Genomic DNA, 20,264 nt, shown 5'->3' on the forward strand with positions numbered 1-20,264 from the left:
AGAACTCCACTGGACAAGATCCTGAGTAAGCTGCTCTTTGACCAGCAGATTGGACCACAGACCTTCAGGGGTCCTTCCCTCCTATGTCATTCTGCAGAGCAGCCCACTGATGTGGCAGTAACACACCCTGCTAGGAGTACATTGCAATCCTTGCTGGGTTTTTTTCATCCTTGGTCTCTAAGTGAATTAAACCTATTCTCTGTAAAGCAACTGCTCCACTGTGTTTTAGATGAGGGTTAGGTGCCCAGCAGCTTGCAGAAACTGTAGCAAAGCCAGGTCTCCTCTGAGTTTCGAGCTGTTGGAGACCTATAACACTGAAGGTGTCTTTCTGCCTTATTTTTCTCTTCAGTGCCTTTGTCTCCCCCTCGCTCCCTGCGCGTCTCTGAGCTGAGCCACAACAGTATCAGGCTGAGCTGGAAAGCAGCCCAGGGAGCCACACACTATCTGGTGCTCTGCTCTGCAGCCCCTGATGGAGCAGAGGACTATACAGCAGAGGTAGAGTTCGTGAGAATAACTATAATATCGTCTTTTCTCTGTTTGGGCTGAGTTTAGTGCTATTTCTAAACCTTTGTCAACTGGTATTGTGTGGTCACAGAAAAAAACATGTATCAGAATTATTGCCAGAAACATCTTTCCTAAAAGATTGTTTTTTTATGGTGTGTCTCAGGGTGATTTATAACTGTGAGGGTTTCACATGGGAAATTAAGGCATGGGAGGGATCTGACTCACTCATGGGACCCTGGAAACCCACGCACTGAACTCACATCTTTGCAGCCCCAAGTGTAATTCCTGTATCCTTGAGGCTGTATATAAACGTCTTTACTGTGTTTATCTTTAAAATGTTCATTGAAAATGTGTTAGGGCGGTTTTTGCTGACATCTGGAAACAGACCTACGACACTGCACATGAATAAAACAATGCTTGATGAATGGAAAACCCTTAGAAACATTTAAGAACTCTTTGTTGTGCATTTTAATGAGTTATCTGAAGTACCTGTAGGCTGAGGATATGAATTTGAAACAAAAAAAAGGAGTAGGAAGGAACACGTGTTGCCTTTTTTACTTAGATTCCCCCCTGAATGCACAGCAATAGGGGCAATTGCAGAGTGGTTTTCAAAACAGAACAATTATTACTTATACTCTACATTCAGTGCATAATTGTGGGGTTTTTTTTTTACAAGATGCAGAGCATTTGAAGCAAACCCAACATTTAAAATTGTACTTCAGCATATTGGAATATTTCCACAGTTTCCTGACCTACTCACTGCAAGAGTGCAATGCCCCAGAGCATGCAAAAACCCCATGTCTGCAAAACTAGCGTTAAAACGTTCCCAGCCTTTTATAAGCTGTGCTTCAGTGTGTGCAGACTCCTAAAAGTCTCTGGGGTGCATCTCTGCAGTGAACAGGCTGCGGGAGGATAGCTGTGACTGTGCCGTGTTAGCAGCAGATGGCAGCAGCCCGGCTGCTCTGGAGGTGCTGGCAGCAGCCAGCTCTTCTGCCAGAGCTTTCCATGTGTCTGAGAAAAGTGGGATCACATCTCTTGCATACCCCCGGTCCACCCAGAACAGCTGCAGCATTTTCATGTAAGAGACTCTGGAGGAGCGACAGAGGTCACTTGGTTAGTTCAGTCTGGAGGAGTCTGAAGGGAGCCCTCATCATGGTCTGCAACTTCCTCATGAGGGAAGAGAGCACCAATCTCTGCTCTCTGGTGACCAGTGACAGGATCCAAGGCATGAAGCTGTGGCAGGAGAGGTTTAGGTTGGATATTAGGAAAAGGTTCTTCACCCAGAGGGTGGCTGGCCACTGGAACAGGCTTCCTAGAGAAGTGGTCACAGCCCCAAGCCAGGATTCAAGGGGCATTTGGACAACACTCTGAGGCACGTGGTGGGATTCTTGGGGCTGTCCTGTTCAGGGCCAGGTCTTGGATTTTGATGGTCCCTGTGCCTCCCTTCCAACTCAGGATATTCTGTAATTCTAAGACCTAAGGTGGAGAAGTCCCCTTAGTGAAACCAAAGGGACCTTGGCCTGTGTTTCTGTAAGATCCTCCTCTGTTAAGTGCATTGACAGGTACCCTGGAGCTGAAGGGTGCCCCAAAACAGCTCTCTGTCGACAGGTGAAGGTGACCCAGCCCGAGGTGCTGCTGGATGGGCTGTCCCCCAGCACTGAGTACTCCGTGGCAGTGTATGCGATGTACGGGGAAGATGCGAGCGATCCCGCCAGCATCCAGGAAACCACCTGTGAGTGCTGCTGCTGCTTATTGAGTTGTTATTAAACACTTAAGGCAGGAGAGATGTGTTAAATGAGGTGCTTCCCATATTGTGCATGTGGCTTGTAAACATGCTGCCTCTTCCCTGCCTGATCTTAAGCGAATATTGGTCCCTGAGGGGATCTCTAATTACATGGTGAGCTGTGAAAAAGGAGTGATTTTCCCCTGGTTAAAAAGGACTGCAGAAAAAGTTGTTCCCTGAGGTCTCTTTTGTCTGTGAGAAAAAGAGAATTATTTGGCTGTTTCTCAACCTAAAACCCAGGTAGCTTTTCACAGCCTCCCAAACACATGTATGGTAGTGACATAGAGCGATTATATCCCTGCATGGTGAATGAGCTTCTTAGTTCAAGGTAGGATCATCTAAGAACAGTAGGAGGCAAACAGTGGCACTGCCATTGTGCAGCCTGTGAAGCCTCAGAGTGCTGTCAGTAACTGTTGTTGCAGTGGCCTTGAGTCCCCCCAGGTTCCTGAGCTTCTCCGAGCTCAGCCACGCGTCCGTTCGAGTCAGCTGGGAGGCCGCGTCTGCCGCCGTGAGAGCTCACCACGTCACCTATGCTTCTAGCAGAGGGGGCAACACTGGAGAGGTGAGTCCTTGGGGGCTGGGGGAAGGAGAAGAAACTTGGGAAACTTGTTCTCCTTCCACAGCTCGGGGAGAGCTCGTCTGCTGGAAGTGTTTTAACTTTTACTGAAATGGGCACCTCCGATGCAGTTACCACCCACCTGCTGACCTCTCTGCAGCTGTACCCCTGTTCCTCTCCTAATCATAGAATCATAGAATGGTTTGGGTTGTAAGGGACATCCATAAATATCTAGTCCAACTCCCCTGCAGTGAGCAGGGACATCTTCAACTAGATCAGGTTGCTCAGCTCCCTGTCCAATCTGGCCATGAATGTTTCCAGGGATGGGGCATCCACCACCTCTCTGGGTAACCTGTGCCAGGGTTTTACCACCCTTGTAAAATAATTTCTACCTTATATCTAGTCTGAATCTACTCTCTTGTAGTCTAAAACCATGACCCCCTGTCCTATCACAACAGGCCCTGCTAAAAGGTCTGTTCCTTTCTTATAAGCACCCTTTAAGTATTGAAGGGCTGAAGTAAGGTCTCTCCTCTTCTTCAGGCTGAACAACTCCATCTGTCTCAGCCTGTCTCGTACAAAACTCATACAACTCCTCCACTGCAGGTAGAAGTTCCTGGCACTGCAACATCCACTGTCCTGAGACCTCTGTCCTCCCTCACCCAGTACTTCATCAGTGTCAGATCTGCATATGATGAAGGGGACTCCTTTCCAATTACTGGCAATGTTACCACCTGTAAGTAGGGAATGGAAATACTTTTAGTCTCAGTAACAGGTGACAAAGTTGGTTTGTGTGAGTCTAATTAGGGATGTTCTGAGACTGTTCCCAGCAGCTCGTGGCCAAAACCCCTGCACGAAGCACAGATGGCTGCTGTTCTTTGTGTGTGGAATATGTCCAACTGTGTAATGTTCAAAATTAGGTGGAGGGAATAAAGAAAAGGAGCAAATGAAGAAAAGCATAATGTATCACTAACCTCTGTGTCCTTGAGAGCCCTCCTAGCCTTCTCCCCTTCACAAAACCAATGTGACATGTGTCCTCTCCATAAAAGAGATAATCCTTCTTAATTAGGGCTTTAAAAATAATTTACCCCTCTCTGTCCTGATGACTGTTGTCATGTGGGTCTGAAGAAGTGACAGACAGGCTGGTCTCAGACATCTGCTTGGTTGATGTGTTGCTCCCCAGCCATCTGCTCCCCACCTTGGCTCTGACAAGGTGCTGTCAGTGCCCAAACTTCAGCTCCTTTTCCTCCTGCATCCCTCAGTAAAGGTCCCCCCGCCGCGCGCTCTGAAGGTCACGGAGCTCTCTGGGAACAGCCTCCGACTGCAGTGGGAAGCTGTCGCTGCCTCTGATGTGGTTGTCTATCAGATCAAGTGGAGCACAGCCAGTGGAGAGAAGCCTCAGGAGGTATGGACCCACACACAGCTCTGGGGAGCTGGGCTGGCTTTGTGCCTGATTGATGGCTCTGAACTCACCTACAACAGGGTGGTGTAAAACTGCTCAGGTAAACGCTCTTAAGCAACGGAAAAGTTCAGCAGGGTCTGTCCTGGATCTGGCTTTCAGTGGAGCAGTCACCTTTAGTGCTGGAAGCAGCAGGCACAGCAGGGAGGAGTCCTACAGGCTCTGGGAAGATTGCAGAAGTGTTCTGGGAAACCTCAAGGATGAAATTTAATAGGGACAAGCAGAAAGTATTAAGCTTAGGCAGGAATAATTAACTACAGGTATACAGGATGTAGAACAAATAGCTAAGAAGCAATTCAGTAGAAAAAGATCTGGGGTTGCAGAGAATCACCAACCCACAATGTCAAGTTGTTGTGGACAAGAAAAAGACAATACTCAAATATTTATAGCTGGAGGTATTGCCTCTAAGACAGGTGAAGCTACTTCTGCTCCCCTCAGAGCTAGTAAACACTGATACTTTTGGGATACTGCTCTTCAGGAAAGATGAGGTCCAGGTGAGAAGCACACAGAGGAGAATGACCAGAGACAGAGCTGGTGCAGGAGGGGCAGGGATGGATCAGGTGACCTTTTCCATCTCAAACCCCTTTTTTGAGTATGAGGTCAAACAGCAGTTTAAATGGTGGCTTAAATACACAAGTCTCTCCTGTAATGCTTCACATCTGGGCTGGAACAGGGGTGTTACTGGGGCTTCTGTCCCCAGCTCTCCTAAAAGCTGGAAACTCAGCAAAGGGATTTTGTGCTCCAGGTGGGCTGACTGTGTCAGACCACTGTGTTGTGATACTGAAGGAGCTCCTCAATATAACTGGGCTACAATGCATGGGCATCTGCTCTGCATTAATCAGGGATGGAATTTTGCCTTTGCTTACATGTGTGCAGCCCCAGACAGTACCCTTTGTCCCCAAAGCCCAGTGCTAACTCATTTGTGCCTGTGAGCAACCACTGAGGTGGACACCTGGATGTCATGAACCAGCTTGGGGATGCCTGGGAATGTGACTGACTCATCTCTTCCCCTGCTGCAGCTCTCCATTGCTGGAAATGTGGCAACAGCTGTCCTGCCAGGCTTGCAGAAGAACACTGACTACAAAATATCCATCTGGGCCTATTACAAAGATGGTGCTCGAAGCGACACGGTTTCTGTTCATCACAGGACCAGTAAGTGATGAGTGCTTGGAATCCACAGCCCAGGGATAACAAACAGGCCATGGGATGCCTCAGAGCTTATCACAGAGCAGCAACTCAGACCTGGTCACCTCCAGCTCTGAAAACCCAAACTCAAATGTCTAAAAGAAGCTACAAATGCCTTAAAGTGTTCTTAGTTTGTCCTGACAAAAATAGACTGGGCAAACACATCAGCCTGGTGCATTTAAAGGCATCTGATACCCTTGCATGTGTTTCATGTAGAATATATTTCTTCCCTCCCCGTGCTTCTGTGTAGTGTATTGATTCAAATGACTTGGCTTTCTGCAGGGTGTTCAGCTGAATGTGTCACTGTGCTGCCTAATGAATGTTTCCTGTTAGTAAAACATTGTCTGTTAAGGAGGGTGAGGATTTCTTCAGCTACGTCATTGCTGAGCTGTGCTTCATCTGAGGGCACTCATAAAATTAGGAGAGAATCCTGCAGGATAATGCCTTGGAAGCATTATCTAAATCTGGCTTTGTACAGGCAGGATAGGAGGTTAAAAAGTGGCACTCCCAGAGGTCCTTGTAATTAATATTGCGTGTAAAATGGATTTGTTGGCAGTGAATGGAATGCAATCCATTCAACAACAGCAGTCCTCCTCCTCCATCTCTCAGCTCTCAACCTCCTTCGCAGAAAAAGCTCATTTAGGCTGGTGTTGAACTGATGAAACTCAAAGTGAGTGGCAGTCTTGGAACAAGAAGCTCAGGTTTTATTAATAATAAATAATAATAACATATCTTTGTAGAAAGCTACCTCAGACAAGTGCCTTGGAGCAACGTACTGACAAAAGAAAAAAACAAGAAAGCAAACACCCTACAGATATATAATGATAAATGGAAAATTAGGGCTGCTTAGAGGGTTCAAAAATTAATTACTGTGCTTTATGTGGTGAATTATGAAGTGTCAGCGGAGCTCCCTCAGCCCACTGCCAGCGACACGGGACAGTGCCTTTCTGAGCACACTGGAACAAGCCAGTCCTTGCTGCTGTTGGCAGCCCGGTGGGACAGGGAAAGCAATTTGATTTCTGCTTGTCAGCTGCTGTCCTTGTTCAGGAGCAAGGACGCCTTGGGGATGTCAGGCTTTGCCTTCTGCACGAAGAAATCACCAAGCGCTCAAAGAAACCAGGTGTGCAGCTGGGCAGGGGGGGCAGTGCCTGGGTGCTGCTGGTCGGTTTGCAGGGGCAGCCAGGACACTGCCACACTTCTCCCAGATGATATCTGCACATGAAATTAGTGGTTTTGATGTTAATTCTTTCCTAATGTTTAAAGTAAGAAGTGCCTGCAGAGAAGTGGCCCAGAGGAAGGGGTGGCTTGTGATTTCCAGTGCTGGTCTTGGGCAGTTCAGAGGAAACCTGGGGATGCCAGAAAATTGCTGGAGGCTTGTGCAGTGGATGTATGGGAAGATGTGGCACTCTGTAGGATATGGGAAATTCTGGGATTTGGTTATACTTCAAATCTTCAGTCTTTCAAGCAGAAGCTACCCACTCATGCTGTGCTGAGTGATCAGGATGTCCAACAGTGTCAACCTACATGTCAGAGCTGGTGAATAGTAACTCATCCAACTACAGCATGGAAACCTCTTATGTTATCTGGAAACCCAAACCCCTTGATTTGATTTTTGAGCCCTCTCTCCTTAATTTTCATTACAAAATGAAATTCTAGGGGCTGAAACAGCAATGAAACCTGTCAGTTCTCCTCAGGATGGCAGAGACTTTGAGTTGAAGCCTGGTGAATAGCACTGATCAGGTTATGCTGAACAAAACCAGAAATACGTGTTAGAGGAGGTTGAGAAACCACTCTTGCTTTCATCATGGTTTTTCTCTTTTCCTCTCTTGGCAACATCCCTTTATATAAGAACAGGTCAAGTCACAAAGTTCTTCTTCAAAATGTCTCGGTAGAATTTCCAAGAAATGCTGAACTTTAAGGGCAGTGTCTGAAGTGAAACTCAGCAGGAAGCACTGGTAACAGAAGATTCTCTCCCTGTCCTTCATCCTTCCAGGAATACTTCTTTGAAGGTGAAGGAAAAAAAATGTCAGGTCAGAGTGATGCCCTTTGCATGCTGGTTTTGCAAAATGGTACCGTGTCCCTCCCCTGGGGGTGAGGTGAGAACACCAAGGTCATTTCATTCAGGACCACTAATCCCTATTGTCCCACCTCAAATGCCCATTTTGAGACCAAATGGGTTCCACTCTGGGACCCTGCAGACACCAATCCCTCAAGGAAAACAGGTCACCAGACACGTCATCCTCTTATGAAAACCAGCAACATTCATCACTGTGACATGTCATTTGGAAGGATTAGGATGAGGTTTCTCATCTTTTTCGCAGGAAGAAAGGTTGTTTCAAAGTTACAGTTTGAGATGTGTCACTTTATGAATTCAGAATGGGTGAGTAGCTTCAGCTGGAAGGGAAACAAAATTGGGGGCTGTGGTATGGTTCATGTCCATTCTTGTCTTCTTATCTTGCTCAGCACTTAGTGCTTAAGATGTAATTGTTTAATTTAATATTAAGAGAGAGCACGAAGGAGTAAAAATTACTTTTGGAGTTAAGATGTGTAGCTGGAAAGACTCAGGTCATGTCTTTTTAAATATTTTTTTTTTAGATATTTAACTATTTACATGGAGTGAGATCATTGCAACATAAATAACTGAGATACCTTAATTTCATTCCCACCACCGGTGCCAGGTGGTCTGGGTGTCCTTCTAGGAGGAACCCCTCCCTGCTGCTGTGCCAGTGAGGGAGAGCTGGGATGCCCCTCTCTCCTTCCTTAAGTCTGGTCCCTCTCTGCCATTGCCTCACTCCTACATGAGCCTGAAACCCAAGGAAAAACTTGGTGCCAAAGAGAGTGCTTTAGTTGTCACAAAATGCATGTAAGAAGTGGATTTTTTCCAATTCTCAGCCTTGACAAAGAAAAAAAAAAAAAAGGAAAAGTTTAGGATTATTTTTCAGTAACCCAGTTAGCAAACCTTTCCCTGCAGACTTTTCAAGAGGCAGAGCAGGAACAAAAGCACACTGATGTATTTCCCATGGACAACAAAATTGTTACCATGTGATTATCCATGGTTCTGATGTTTCTTCTTGTCTCTCTGTTATATTTAGACTGGATTCTCATTTGAGTTAAGAGCTCTCCTTTCAGTGTGTTGTGTAACTTGTCAGGTGTAACAAGGTTCTTATCCTTGACCAAAGGCTTTACACAGTGATCATTTGTCATACCAATGAACAACTTTAATGGTACTTCAAACCAACACAAACCTTCCGTGCAAGCACGTGGGTGTGCAGATGATGCTTTCTGGAAGAGGAAATTGCTGGCACATGGAGAGGTTGCTGGGAGGTGATCCTTGGAAAATGCTGGAAGGGCTGGCTTTGGTCCTGCTGAGAAGCAGATGGGGGCCTCTTTTATATTGAGGGAGAGTTCTTTCATCCAGGCTGAGGAAAAGGAGCTTGAGAAAAATAAAACAGTCCTGAAGGATGAGGAGAGAGCAGTTTGGATACAGTTTGGAACTGCTGCTGAAGCTGGGCTAAGCCACTCTGGCTGCCTTTGCACTGAAGTGTAGTATGAAGTTATGTGCCCTGTTCCTCCAGCTAAGCTGTGCCAGCAGCATCTCCAGCCTGGGGCTGGGAAATGTCTTCAAGCTCTTTATCCCACTCCACAATGAGCTCCTCCCAGCAGAGCATATGTGGCAAATAAAAAGGATTGAAATGTGGGGATGATGCTTTAACCCATGGTAGTAGGGAAAAAACATGGCTAATAATCATTGTAGATGAGTATTTTAATGGAGTGGAGTCCAGCATTTGCTTCTTATTTGAATATGTGCCTGTCATTCTGGTTAGACCTGAGGCAGGCTGGGATTCCTCCTCTGGAGGAGCAGAGGTTCGAGAGGTTACAGAAGACACAGATGGTGTCCTCTGTGTCAGAGATGCTTCTATCCTCCTGGGCAGCTTCAGGAGGTGACCTTTCCTTTTGCTGTCAGGTCCATGCCATCAAATCCTGCCAGGCCTGAGGGCTTTCTGGAATAAACCGGACTCAGAAGACTTTCCCTAACTTTCCCTTCAAAGTTCATTTAAGCAGAGTCTGCACTTACCTCAGCTCAAGGAAACAGCCAGTGCAGCCAGTAAAGATGCAGACATAGAGGACTGACTAATAATAGTGCTGCTGAAGTGACTTTACCTCCCACACTTGTTTTCTTCTCTGTTTTACCTTGCGGTGATGCACAGCTACAGCCTCCAGCCTGATTCAGCTGCTGCAGTCTTGGTTCAGCCTCAGTAAAAGTAAGCTCATTTTATGCAGAAAAGGGAAGGAGAATCAATGGAGATGCAAATAATCCTCACTTAACCTGTGCTCTAAGGTCACCCCACACTTTGCTGGGTGGGCAGAAGATCCTTACAAGTAAAACTGCAGAATAGAAATCTCATCACCTTGGTATGTGTCCTTGACCGTCTTTAGGGCTCATCCATCATTTTTGGTCTCCTCTGAATAAATTCTTCATTTTCTGAGCCCAAGACTTCTGTGTCTTCACACCAGCATGGGTTCAAGACCAGACACATGCCTTCATACAGAGTGAGACACTGCTTGGAAACAAATCCTGGGAGCAGAGGACCCCATTCTCTAGCCCCCTTGTTTGAACTGATTTAACCACCTCTGCTTTTCCCTCACTAACTCTCAGTTTCTGCTCAGAGAATTCACTCCAGCATAACAACCTCTGTCCTCAGGTCCAGTTTGCTGCACAGCAGGACCCCAGGGAAGCAAATGCATTTACATAATTAAAAATTACTCAGCTTTGGTCTCTGGCAAACCCTTTTCTGGCTGACTGTGGCTCAGACCATCACCAATTTGGATCCATCCATACATCACAGTGCAGGGCTAGAGAAGGGGGAGTAACTCAGGCACTGCATGTGAGTCCCTTCCTCAAGGTTGTGGGTGCTGGTGTCAGAAGTACAAAACAAAACTGTGGTGTGCTGGATGCCCTGGGGGTTTTTAAGAGTAATTTTAAATCAGAAAGAAAAAAATGGAAAGTGTTAGGAATTATGATGGATTAACTTTGATACGGGATCTGAGTTTAATTGGCAGTAAAGCTGTTTGTCTAGTGTGCCTCTAGATTTTTGATGAAATTCAGTTTCAGTTTGGGTCTTTATGAAGAGTATGCTTTGATGTTTGTCCGTGTTGTATACAAAGGATCTCTTTGCCTTGTGCTTTGGGACTGTTTCTCCTTTCCAAGAATTTTGAGGGGAGTCTGTGAATTGCTGAATGCTTGAGTTGTGGCGTGTTGTGCTTGGGCAATCCTCATCCCCTCAAAATCTGTTTTCTCTCCTGCCTGGTCCCCAAGGTGGCTGTTTCTGCCCTGAGCATTGGTTACTTGCACAGCAGAGCCCTGAAGCATTTGGGAATCACTGCCCACCTTTTGTGCTGCTCACCTTTAATCCCTGTTGCAGATTCCCGGAGCCCACCCACCAACCTCTTCATCGACTCCGAGACCCCCACCAGCCTTCAGATCCACTGGACCCCCCCTGATGGCCGTGTGCAACACTACAAAATCACCTACAGCCCTGTTTCTGATGCTGGTGCCCAGCAGACGGTAAAGCTCCAGTTCCTTTGTGGGTGACAGACACTGGACCAGAGGGACAAGGGGACAGTGTCGTGCTCAGGGGAGCTCTGCTCACTCTAGTCAGGTTTGCCATGAGGATATCAGGTTCACAGGACTACAAACCTAAATTTCTTCTTCCTGATGTGTTGCTTTGTGAACACAATCCCGAGCCTTTTTTTGTAATTAAGATACTTATGTCATCAAAACCACTAATAATGTGGCTTTCTCTGCTCCCTGAACTGGGGTGGAGAATTTCTGGAGGCAGAGGGAGGTGGGGGATAAATCTACTGCCCCTCCTACTTAGGGAGCTTAAACATCATCCTTTTAAAACACAGATTTTCTGCTTAAATGCAGACTGGTTATTCTATCATAAGGCACTCCCACTGTATTTCTATGAGTAATATTGGTGTCTTCACATAGGTAAATGCTTTTCCCCTGGGCATGTCTAGTCCAAGAGCAACAGGCTTCCTTGGCTGAGCTGAGCAGGGATACTGCTCCATGTCCCAGGACTTGACACTAGAACTCCTATACCGAGCTCTGGGGTGTAAGTAAGAGCTAGAATGAGAAGCCTGCCCAAACATTTGGCTCTTTTTTCATCCCATTTTAGATCATGGCTCCTGGCAAAAGTAGCAGAGTGACCCTGCAGTCACTGCTGCCTGACAGAGCCTACAAAGTGACCATTTCTGCCATCCACTACACAGGAGAGAGTGAGAGCACATCCACCACGGGACGGACAGGTAAATGTATCTGTCAGAATGGACATGTTCTTTGTAGCCCTCCATCTGTCGATCAGAGGCAGTCTCTGTTGGGGAAGAAATGTCCTCACTCACACTGGGCTCTGGCTGAGGCCGGAGTTTTGCTCAGAAGGGTAAACTACTGGCCTTGAAAAATGAAAATCCTGCCCCAATTTCTGTACTCCAGACAATTCTGGGATGAGTGGGAAGGGGTGAAGGCCCTCCAGGTCTCGAGCCAGGGACCACAGTCCTGAATAACGGAGCTCACGTGTGGCATCAAGGAGTGCCAGGGGAGGTTCAGGTTGGATATTAGGAAAAATTTCCTCACTGAAAGAGTGGTTAAGCACCAGAGCATGCTTCCCAGAGAAGCGGTGGGGTCACCATCCCTGGACATGCTCAGAAAGCAAGTAGACATGGCATTTTGTGATATGGTTGAGTGGACGTGGTGGTATTCGGTCAAAGGTTGGACTGGATGTCCTTGGAGGTCTTTTCCAACCTTAGTGATTCTTATCAACATGATAAGAAGTGATTCTTAACAACTATGATTGTTTTCTCTTTCAGCTCCAGTGCTGTCTAAGTTCCCTTCAATACGAGGATTCATTCCACCTAAACCAGAGGGTAAATGATCTCCTATAAAGTTCTGCTTTGCTGTTGTTTTTCATTCTGTAGCAAATGGCACAGTGTGGGCTCTGCAGAGCAGCAGGAACAGGTCTGTCAGTCAGTTATTGACAGACACCCTTGGGGACTGTCCAAGGACAACTAGAAACCACAGGACTTCTTAAAATCAGACTCATTTAGTATAAAGACTGATAGTATTTATAGGATTTCTGTACAACTTGACCAAAATGGAGCAAAGAGAAGGATGACATGCTTCAAATTAAAATTCCTTGTAAAGTCCCTTATTAAATTTAATGAGCATATGTTCTCATAGCTGATATAAAGCAAACTATGAAATGAATTAGAGAGGAAATGTTGAATTTACAGGGTCATAAAAAGTTATTAAGAAGTAAATATTAGAATACAGATATTATGTCATCGCTGGCTTTTCTTGACTATTTGAAACCATTCCAAACAAAATTTCAGTTTTCAAATTTGTTGAGGGAAGTAAAGATTGAAGAATGAAGCAACCTAGATGAAAAAATTGCTAATTTTTAACCAACAAAGAATATATCGGATTAAGTTTTCAAATGGTTTATTGAGGTGTTCAGATCACTGTGGAAAAGTTCTGTGAACTTTCAAGCAGAAAACAGTCCTCCCATAAGGCTGATGAGTCACCTTGTAGAATTTAATATAGCTGTTTGGCTATGAAAGCTGAAAAGACAAGAGAAGGAGTATTAAATTCAGCATGTTTTATAAAGTATCTTTTTTTTTGAAGAATGAGAGAAATATGTAGCAATGCTGAGACAATAGTTGGATGTGCAGAAAAAGATATATAACCAAATTATTGAGAGAAATGATCTGACATTGCAGGAGTGAATGTTTATTGTACAGTGAATAACTGCACTGGGCTGGGGTTTGGAGAGAAAAACAAAAAACAAAGAGAATAACAAGACAGCAGGAATCCTAGGCTGGAAAGTCTAGGGAAAAATCTTCAAAGCAGAAGTGAAACTGCCAAAGTCAGGGATCCTTGCCCTGACTCTGATATGGTTCACCTAAGCTGAGCATTGCCAGATCAAAGAACTGTGAGCAATCCCAGTGCCACCAGCCTGGGAAGGAGGTGAGAATTGCCAGGGATGTCAGTGAGAGGGACCCTGGAGCCTGGACGAGAGTCAGAATGAGCTCACTGACTCCCCAAGCAAGAAAGTCAGATACCCGGAGAAGGGACAAGTCTGTAGCCTGTTTATGTGACTCTGGGGGCATTTTGTTTTCTTCACTGTTCTTCAGTTCCAAGGAGGCTGTATAGGGACTTTTTACAAGGGCTTGGAGTGATAGGACAAGGGAGAATGGCTTCACACTGACAAAGGGCAGGTTTAGATTAGATATTAGGAAGAAATTCTTCCCTGTGAGGATGGTGAAGGCCTGCCACAGGTTGTCCAGAGAAGCTGTGGATGCCCCATGCTCAAGGCTGGGGTAAGAGCAGTGTGTAAGTAGGAGATTTAAGTCAGATTACCCTGAATGCAGGACGTTGCTCCACAACCAGGGTCAAACTCAAAGAGATGGTTTTGAGGCTCAAGACTCAGACACTGATTTTTTTAACTGATTTCCATGGATCTCTTCAATAGTTTTATACCCAGTTCTACAGAATTATGGTATTTATGTGTAAAACTAAGCATCAGGTTGAACAATGGAGGTCATGGCAACTTGTAAGTCTTTGTGGTTTAAATCCTGGCTTCGGCAGTCTCATGGCTATCAGAATCATAGGTTTGGGTGCCCTTTCTCAATCTTGAAGAATGGCATTGACACTCCTATAGACTTAGGAATCTCAGGTCTCTCGGGGAGGGTAAGTCACCCCCTTTAAATTTCTTACGTATTTTACAAAAGCGAGGTATGAAAAACTGAAAGGCCTGATTTTCTGCTGAGGTACAAAATGGCATTGATGCAAGAATGGCAAGGCTACAACAAAGCCTCAGTAAAATGATCTCCTAGATTCTATTATACTGATGACCTAGAAAACCATTTTTGAAGCAGCCAATCTTGTCAAGTGTCCTTGATTTTCAGGGACTTTTCTCATTTTGCGTCAAGCATTCCCTTTGTTCCAGCTCCATCTGGCATCCATGGCCTGGGATTTACGTGGCAGCAGATAACTGAAAGTAACATCCGTGAGCTGTTTTCTAAAGCACCTCCTCACCTGAGCCTTTTCAACAGAGAGCTCATAACCCTGGTGCCTCCTGTTCCAGCGTCACATCCCAGTCTCTGCACCTCTGGTTTTGCTTTCTGTCCTATGGCATCTCAGAGGTTTCATCAAGGGAATCTCTGAAACACATTCAAAAGCCAAACTCTCAAGTTGAGATATATAGTTTTGCTGCGTGTATTTCAAGTTTCAGGTACAAAATTTGGTATCTTTCTTTTACAACACCACCGAGGCACTGTAAAAAAAAAAAAAGGTGCTTTGATGTCTGTTTTTAAAGAGAAACCTGCCAAATATGATGCTCCCTTGTATTTCATATCATAAGGTGCCAGGTGAGTCAGTCAAAAGAAAGTGATCATGAAGATGTTTGATGATGAAAGACAGTATTTTTATTTTTATGATGGGCAAGCCAAGAAACAACTTTTAAGTTTGCACAAGCATAAATTCTCTCTTTCTCCGTAAATATATAAACAAAGTTGAAGTCCAGGCTCTGATTTAAGCTGCGGAATATTCTGAGTTTTTCTATGGTTTTCCTTTGCTTTATCTAGAGGAACTGTGTTTGTTTTGCTTCCATAACCCCTTCCTGCCTTTTTTTCCCCCTCTAACAGTTTTTCCCTTTCATTTTGTTCTCACAGCCTGCCCCACCATCACCTCTGCCGAGGGCTCCACACGAGGTACAGTAGCAGCCCTGGTGGTGCTGGGCTGTGACTCAACACACCACTGGTCTTGGCTTTTGAAACATGCACAAAAGCTGAGGGGGGGTCAGGGGAAGTCCCATGGAAAAGGGGAGAAGTGTGAGGACCAAAACTGGAAAATATCCTTTATCAGGTAGAAGAATATTCTGCAGTACCTCAGTTGGTATTCCCAATGGCTCGTGCTCCACCAGCTCGTGCTCTCTGCTGTTAATGCTTAACACCAGGATTTTCATGGGCCTTAAGGAAGTGTAACTTCAAACAGCCATTGAATGTCAAGAGGATTTAAATTCCTGACTCATGCAGGCTCCTCAGTCTGTCAAACACAAAACCTCTCAGTTCGTCCCCAGGATCACCTTTGCATCCTCTGGAGGAGGATTAGATGCCCGAGGAGCTCTCTGCAGCCAGGCTGTATGGATTTTGCTAGGGCAGTGACTTCCCATTTCTCCTGTCTGTGCCACAGCAGCTGTTCATGCTGTTGGGGTAGCTGTAAGAACTTCTTACTTAGAAAACAATTAGTTCTGCTTATAAAGTGGTATCACCTCCTTCCCGGAGCATTTTGTGATACAGTTCAGACTGACAAACTGGCTCCAGGTCTCAACTCTGGTTACTCTGTGGCTGAGTCACTTCATCTTTGCTCAGCTCCCAGCCCTGACCCTCCCAGCTCACAGGGATGTGCATCCTCACCTGGGAGACTCTCAGCACTGTTGCCCAGTCTGTGGATGCAGAAGCCAAAGCAGTCAAATCATAAAGCCACAACAAGTGTTGACCTCTCCTTCTCTTCCTTGACAAGTAGATCACTGAAACCATTCCATGACAGATTCATGGTGTGATGGAATACCTGGAAGTGTTCAAGGTCAGCCCAGATGAGGCTTGGAGCAACCTGATCTAGCGGGTGGCATCCCTGCCCATGGCAGGGGGGTTGGATCTAGATGATCTTTAAGGTCCTTTCCAACTTAAGTCATTCTATGATTCCATGATTCTATGATGATAATACGATTATATTACAATATGTCTGTAATTGTGACTCAAGCCTTCTTTTCAGTCTTTACATTTGCACCTCTTAAAGGAGGTTCCAGTGCCAGAAGCTCCATATCAGAGATTAATGGCCCTCAAGTAGGTAATTTACTTTGGCAAACTCCCTAGTACTGTTGGAAAATGAAAAAAAAAAATAAAAATAAAAGCATCCTCGACCAACCCCCAGGCAAAAGAAAAACTCAAGGCAACAAACTGCAGAAGACTGTAAACAGTGAAAGAGTGAGGGAATCTGGACTGAAAGCACCTCACTGAAATGAAGCTGTAGCCCTTCCATTTGCTAAAGAAGGAACCATCTCCTTCACCCAGGCTGCTGCAAACTCAGATAAACTAAGAAAGAATCCAAATTATGAGATCTTGTCTCGCTGAACAGAAAACTGAAATGAAAAAAATTACTTGGAGCTTTAATTGGACCTAGGAGAGATGAAGCTGCACGAGCCAGGGAGGCGATGTCAGAGGTGTCAGAGGAGAATCTGTAAACCACATGAGGCAGGTCACCCCCGGGTGTCTGGTGAAAATAGAGAGAAATGGAAACGCTCATATTTTAAAGTTCTTTCCTCAGTTTCTGACTCTCATATATAAGGCATTTCAGAGCAGAAATAATTGTCTCTCCCTGCTAGCAATTACTGGACTGATCCCACGTCATTTGAAGATAATATTTTGTGTCTAGCTGAAAAGGAGAAATTGTTGGAGTAACGTCTTTCTCATTTGTTTTTCATTCTGAAGATTTGAAAACACAATTGTGAAAGTCTCCATCTTTAGTCCACTCTCCTCTGAGAGGAAGAGAATACAGCCAGTATGCACAGAGGATACAGACACAAACTTATTTTCCCTGGCTGCCATTTGTGGGGTACATTCGAGTTTGGACAGCCTTGCTGGTGTCATGTTGCCATGCATTTACACTTACTGCCTTCTCCATGCTAATTCTACCTGCTCTTCAAACACACTTCTTTTGCATTTTTTTTCTAATCACTGATTTTTCTGTTTGTCCCTTCCAGGATTTGACATGATGGAAGTTTTTGGCTTAGTAGAGAAGGAATACTCCTCCATCAAAGGCGTGGCCATGGAGCCCTTTGTGTTCAGTGGTTCCCGAACCTTCACCCTGTTCAGAGACATTCAGCTCACCCAGAGGACCAGGTGGGAGCAGAGCTGTGACTGGTGTCACCTTCATGCTCAGTCTCATGCATGAACATTAGCTGTGTGCACAGGAAAGGAAGGTCACTGATTTGGGGAGGGATGATGCAGCCCCCACTGGCAACTTCGAAACAAAATGGTAAAGATGAGCTAAATCAAACCACTGGCAGACTGAAAAGAATGCCAGATGTTTTTTGCCTAATGTATTTATAAATAAACCTCTGACTTTCCTCAAGATGAGTTGAAACATGTCACACAGAAGTTAAGGGAACACAACAGTATTTATTGCCAAACATTTTCCCAGTGATGTTTTTCATTTCCACAAAATCACTTTTTCCAGCAGTGTTAGTTGCTGTGATGGACATCAGGATCATGTCACGTATGGACACTGCACCATTCCTTAGGCATTCTGTCCACAGCCACCTACTCTTCAGTGATGGCAGTTTTAGGTCATATTTTCATTTTCAATCCCTTCTCCCAACATCTCTGGTTTGGAGAGAGATCTTTGTTTTAGAAAACATTACTCTCATAGCTGCTCTGTGCAGCTGGGGCTGTATTGATGAGAGGGAGTAACCACTGACTCTGGGTTGTGACTTGACCCCGTTTCGTTGCGTACAAAGCGTCTCTGCAGGGTCCCAAGCGGGCCAGGCAGCTCCCATGACCTCATTCATTTTTTATGATTATGAATCAGGAGTGATCTGACTCCTGACATTGCTATTTTGTTTAAAGTCTAATTACTGAGGCACTGGCTCCGCTTAATCTTAGTTAAAGAAGTAAAGCTTCTTAGAGTAAACAGAGTGAGGGAGATTCAGAGAACTCTTTGGTCTAAATACTCAGAAAAGGATGGGCAAATCCTTTTGTTCAGCTGTTATAGATGCCATTCCAAGGACATTACTCCTTTAGAAATTGAAAAAGAAAGAAAAACCTCGTATTATTTATGACTCAGTCCTGAAAAGATGGTTAATGAGTTGTGTATATGCCCATGCAAATGTGTCCTGTTTCAGATTACAGGCATGTTTCAGGCATAACCAATGTGACCTTCCTCACTTGCCTTGTATCCTCTCACTGCTGCTGAACCTAAATCCTGCAACTGGGATGTGGGGACCCACTGGGGGCTTCTCTGTGGGCTCAGTGCTTATCCCTGAAGGGTATTTACACTGATTTAGACTAACAGAATCATTAAGGTTGGAAAAAACCTCTAAGGTCATCGAGGTTTAACACTTAACCTAACACTGCCAGGTCCACCACTAAGCCATGTTCCTAAGCCAAGAGTTTAAAGATTTACCCCATGATATATGGCAATCATTCCTCCTTCTTGAAAAGGAGACCTGGTGTAGTGTTTTGGAACCTGGCAGGGGTGTTTTGTAAGCCTCTGCTGGGCTCTATTTTGGAAAGCATTAAAGCTGCACTCGCTGTGCCTTGGCATTCCCTAAGGCAGCTCTGGCAGTGATGGACTGACACTGACCTGAGCATCCCCTAGGCACGAGGGGAAGGCCCATGAGTGCTCATCGCTCAGCACAGACCTCAACAGCCTGAGAGGGATGCACAAACAGGGTCCAGGCTCTTTCCAGGCGTATCATGATCAACTCTCGGCAGCGAAGCTTTTCCAGGCCACCCTGCCCAGGAAACAGGCTGGACGAGCCCTGCCTGGAGGATGTTGCCTGTTGATTTAAGTCACTTGATGTTTCCTTGGCTTGTCTCGTTGCAGTGACATCCACCTCTTTGCCATCCCACCCGAGCACACCATCAGCATCCTCCTGCGCCTCCTGCCCGAGACCCCCAAGGAGCCCTTTGCCGTGTGGCAGATAACGGACGAGGACTTCCAGCCTCTCCTGGGGGTTAACCTTGACCGTAAGCTTTCTTGTTGAATACATTACATTCAGGTATTTGCATGCATTTTGCGAGCAGCAGAACTCGCTTTGGCGTTCACTTGGAAAGTTTTAAGGGTTTTGTTACTCAGCAGTGGTTTTGTGAGAAGATTTCCCGTTGCTGCCTTCCTTGCATTTAAAATACTGCCTTGAAGTGCAATTAAAAGACATATTTTCATTTTCATTCTGCTTGTAACCTATTCTTTATTTTTACATATTGTTTTCCATTGTTTAGAAGTATTTCATGATAGTATACTAAATCTTCCACCTTATTTAAGTCTAATTATTTACTATTGTGTCTGTGGATGAAATCAATTTCTCTTTTAATTCTAAGCTGTTATTTATTTCCCCTGTAGCCAGTAAGAAATCCTTGACCTATTTCAATCATGACTACAAGGCTGATTTACAGGAAGTCTCCTTTGACCAGCAGGAAGTGAAGAAGATATTCTATGGGAGCTTTCATAAGGTCCTTATCAAAAGAGGGAGAAATGTGGCTCACAATCCCACTCTGGTCTGGGAGTGTTATGCCAGCAATGTGTATTGTTCAAAGTGAGGAGTGATTATCCAAATGCTTTGCATCCCGATTACCAGGGAACTGACAGACCTCTTTGATATGCTGAAAGTTATAATTGTAAAGCATTTAGGTTTATCTTGTGATCAAAACGTAATTTCCACATATTGATTCCCTTTTTCCCCAGAAACTCCAAAATCAAGGTGGTTTTTAAGTCTTAATAATGAGGGGAAAATGAAAAATCAATTTTTTCTTTTTTTTTTTCAATTTTGGATTTTGGTGATCATTTAGTGCTGGAAGAAGGGAAAAAAAAAAGAATCCAGCTTTGTGAGAAAGCCACTTTATCACTCATAGCAGGGTGGGGGTTTTGGCTATCTAGGTCCTCAGAGAAAAGGTATTGCACCCAAATGTGCAACGAGCACTTTCCATCAGTATCTATGGGC

General features: G+C 45.0%; 1 protein-coding gene across 1 annotated transcript in view; it reads left to right on the forward strand.

Annotated features, from left to right (window-relative positions):
• Positions 1–20,264, forward strand: part of COL20A1 (collagen type XX alpha 1 chain) — a 51,299-nt gene that overhangs the window by 15,661 nt on the left and 15,374 nt on the right. Inside the window, exons 13-25 of the mRNA XM_018073873.3 lie at positions 350–495; positions 2,113–2,236; positions 2,710–2,849; positions 3,447–3,576; positions 4,103–4,245; positions 5,319–5,451; positions 10,908–11,050; positions 11,667–11,796; positions 12,355–12,411; positions 15,217–15,255; positions 17,307–17,445; positions 19,151–19,293; positions 19,667–19,776. Of these exons, the coding sequence (XP_017929362.2) occupies positions 350–495; positions 2,113–2,236; positions 2,710–2,849; positions 3,447–3,576; positions 4,103–4,245; positions 5,319–5,451; positions 10,908–11,050; positions 11,667–11,796; positions 12,355–12,411; positions 15,217–15,255; positions 17,307–17,445; positions 19,151–19,293; positions 19,667–19,776 (1,577 nt within the window). The remainder of the gene's footprint in view (positions 1–349; positions 496–2,112; positions 2,237–2,709; positions 2,850–3,446; positions 3,577–4,102; positions 4,246–5,318; positions 5,452–10,907; positions 11,051–11,666; positions 11,797–12,354; positions 12,412–15,216; positions 15,256–17,306; positions 17,446–19,150; positions 19,294–19,666; positions 19,777–20,264) is intronic.

Source organism: Manacus vitellinus, unplaced genomic scaffold (genome assembly GCF_001715985.3).
Source record: "Manacus vitellinus isolate BGI_N305 unplaced genomic scaffold, ASM171598v3 scaffold_26_pilon, whole genome shotgun sequence".
Lineage (NCBI taxonomy): Eukaryota > Metazoa > Chordata > Aves > Passeriformes > Pipridae > Manacus > Manacus vitellinus.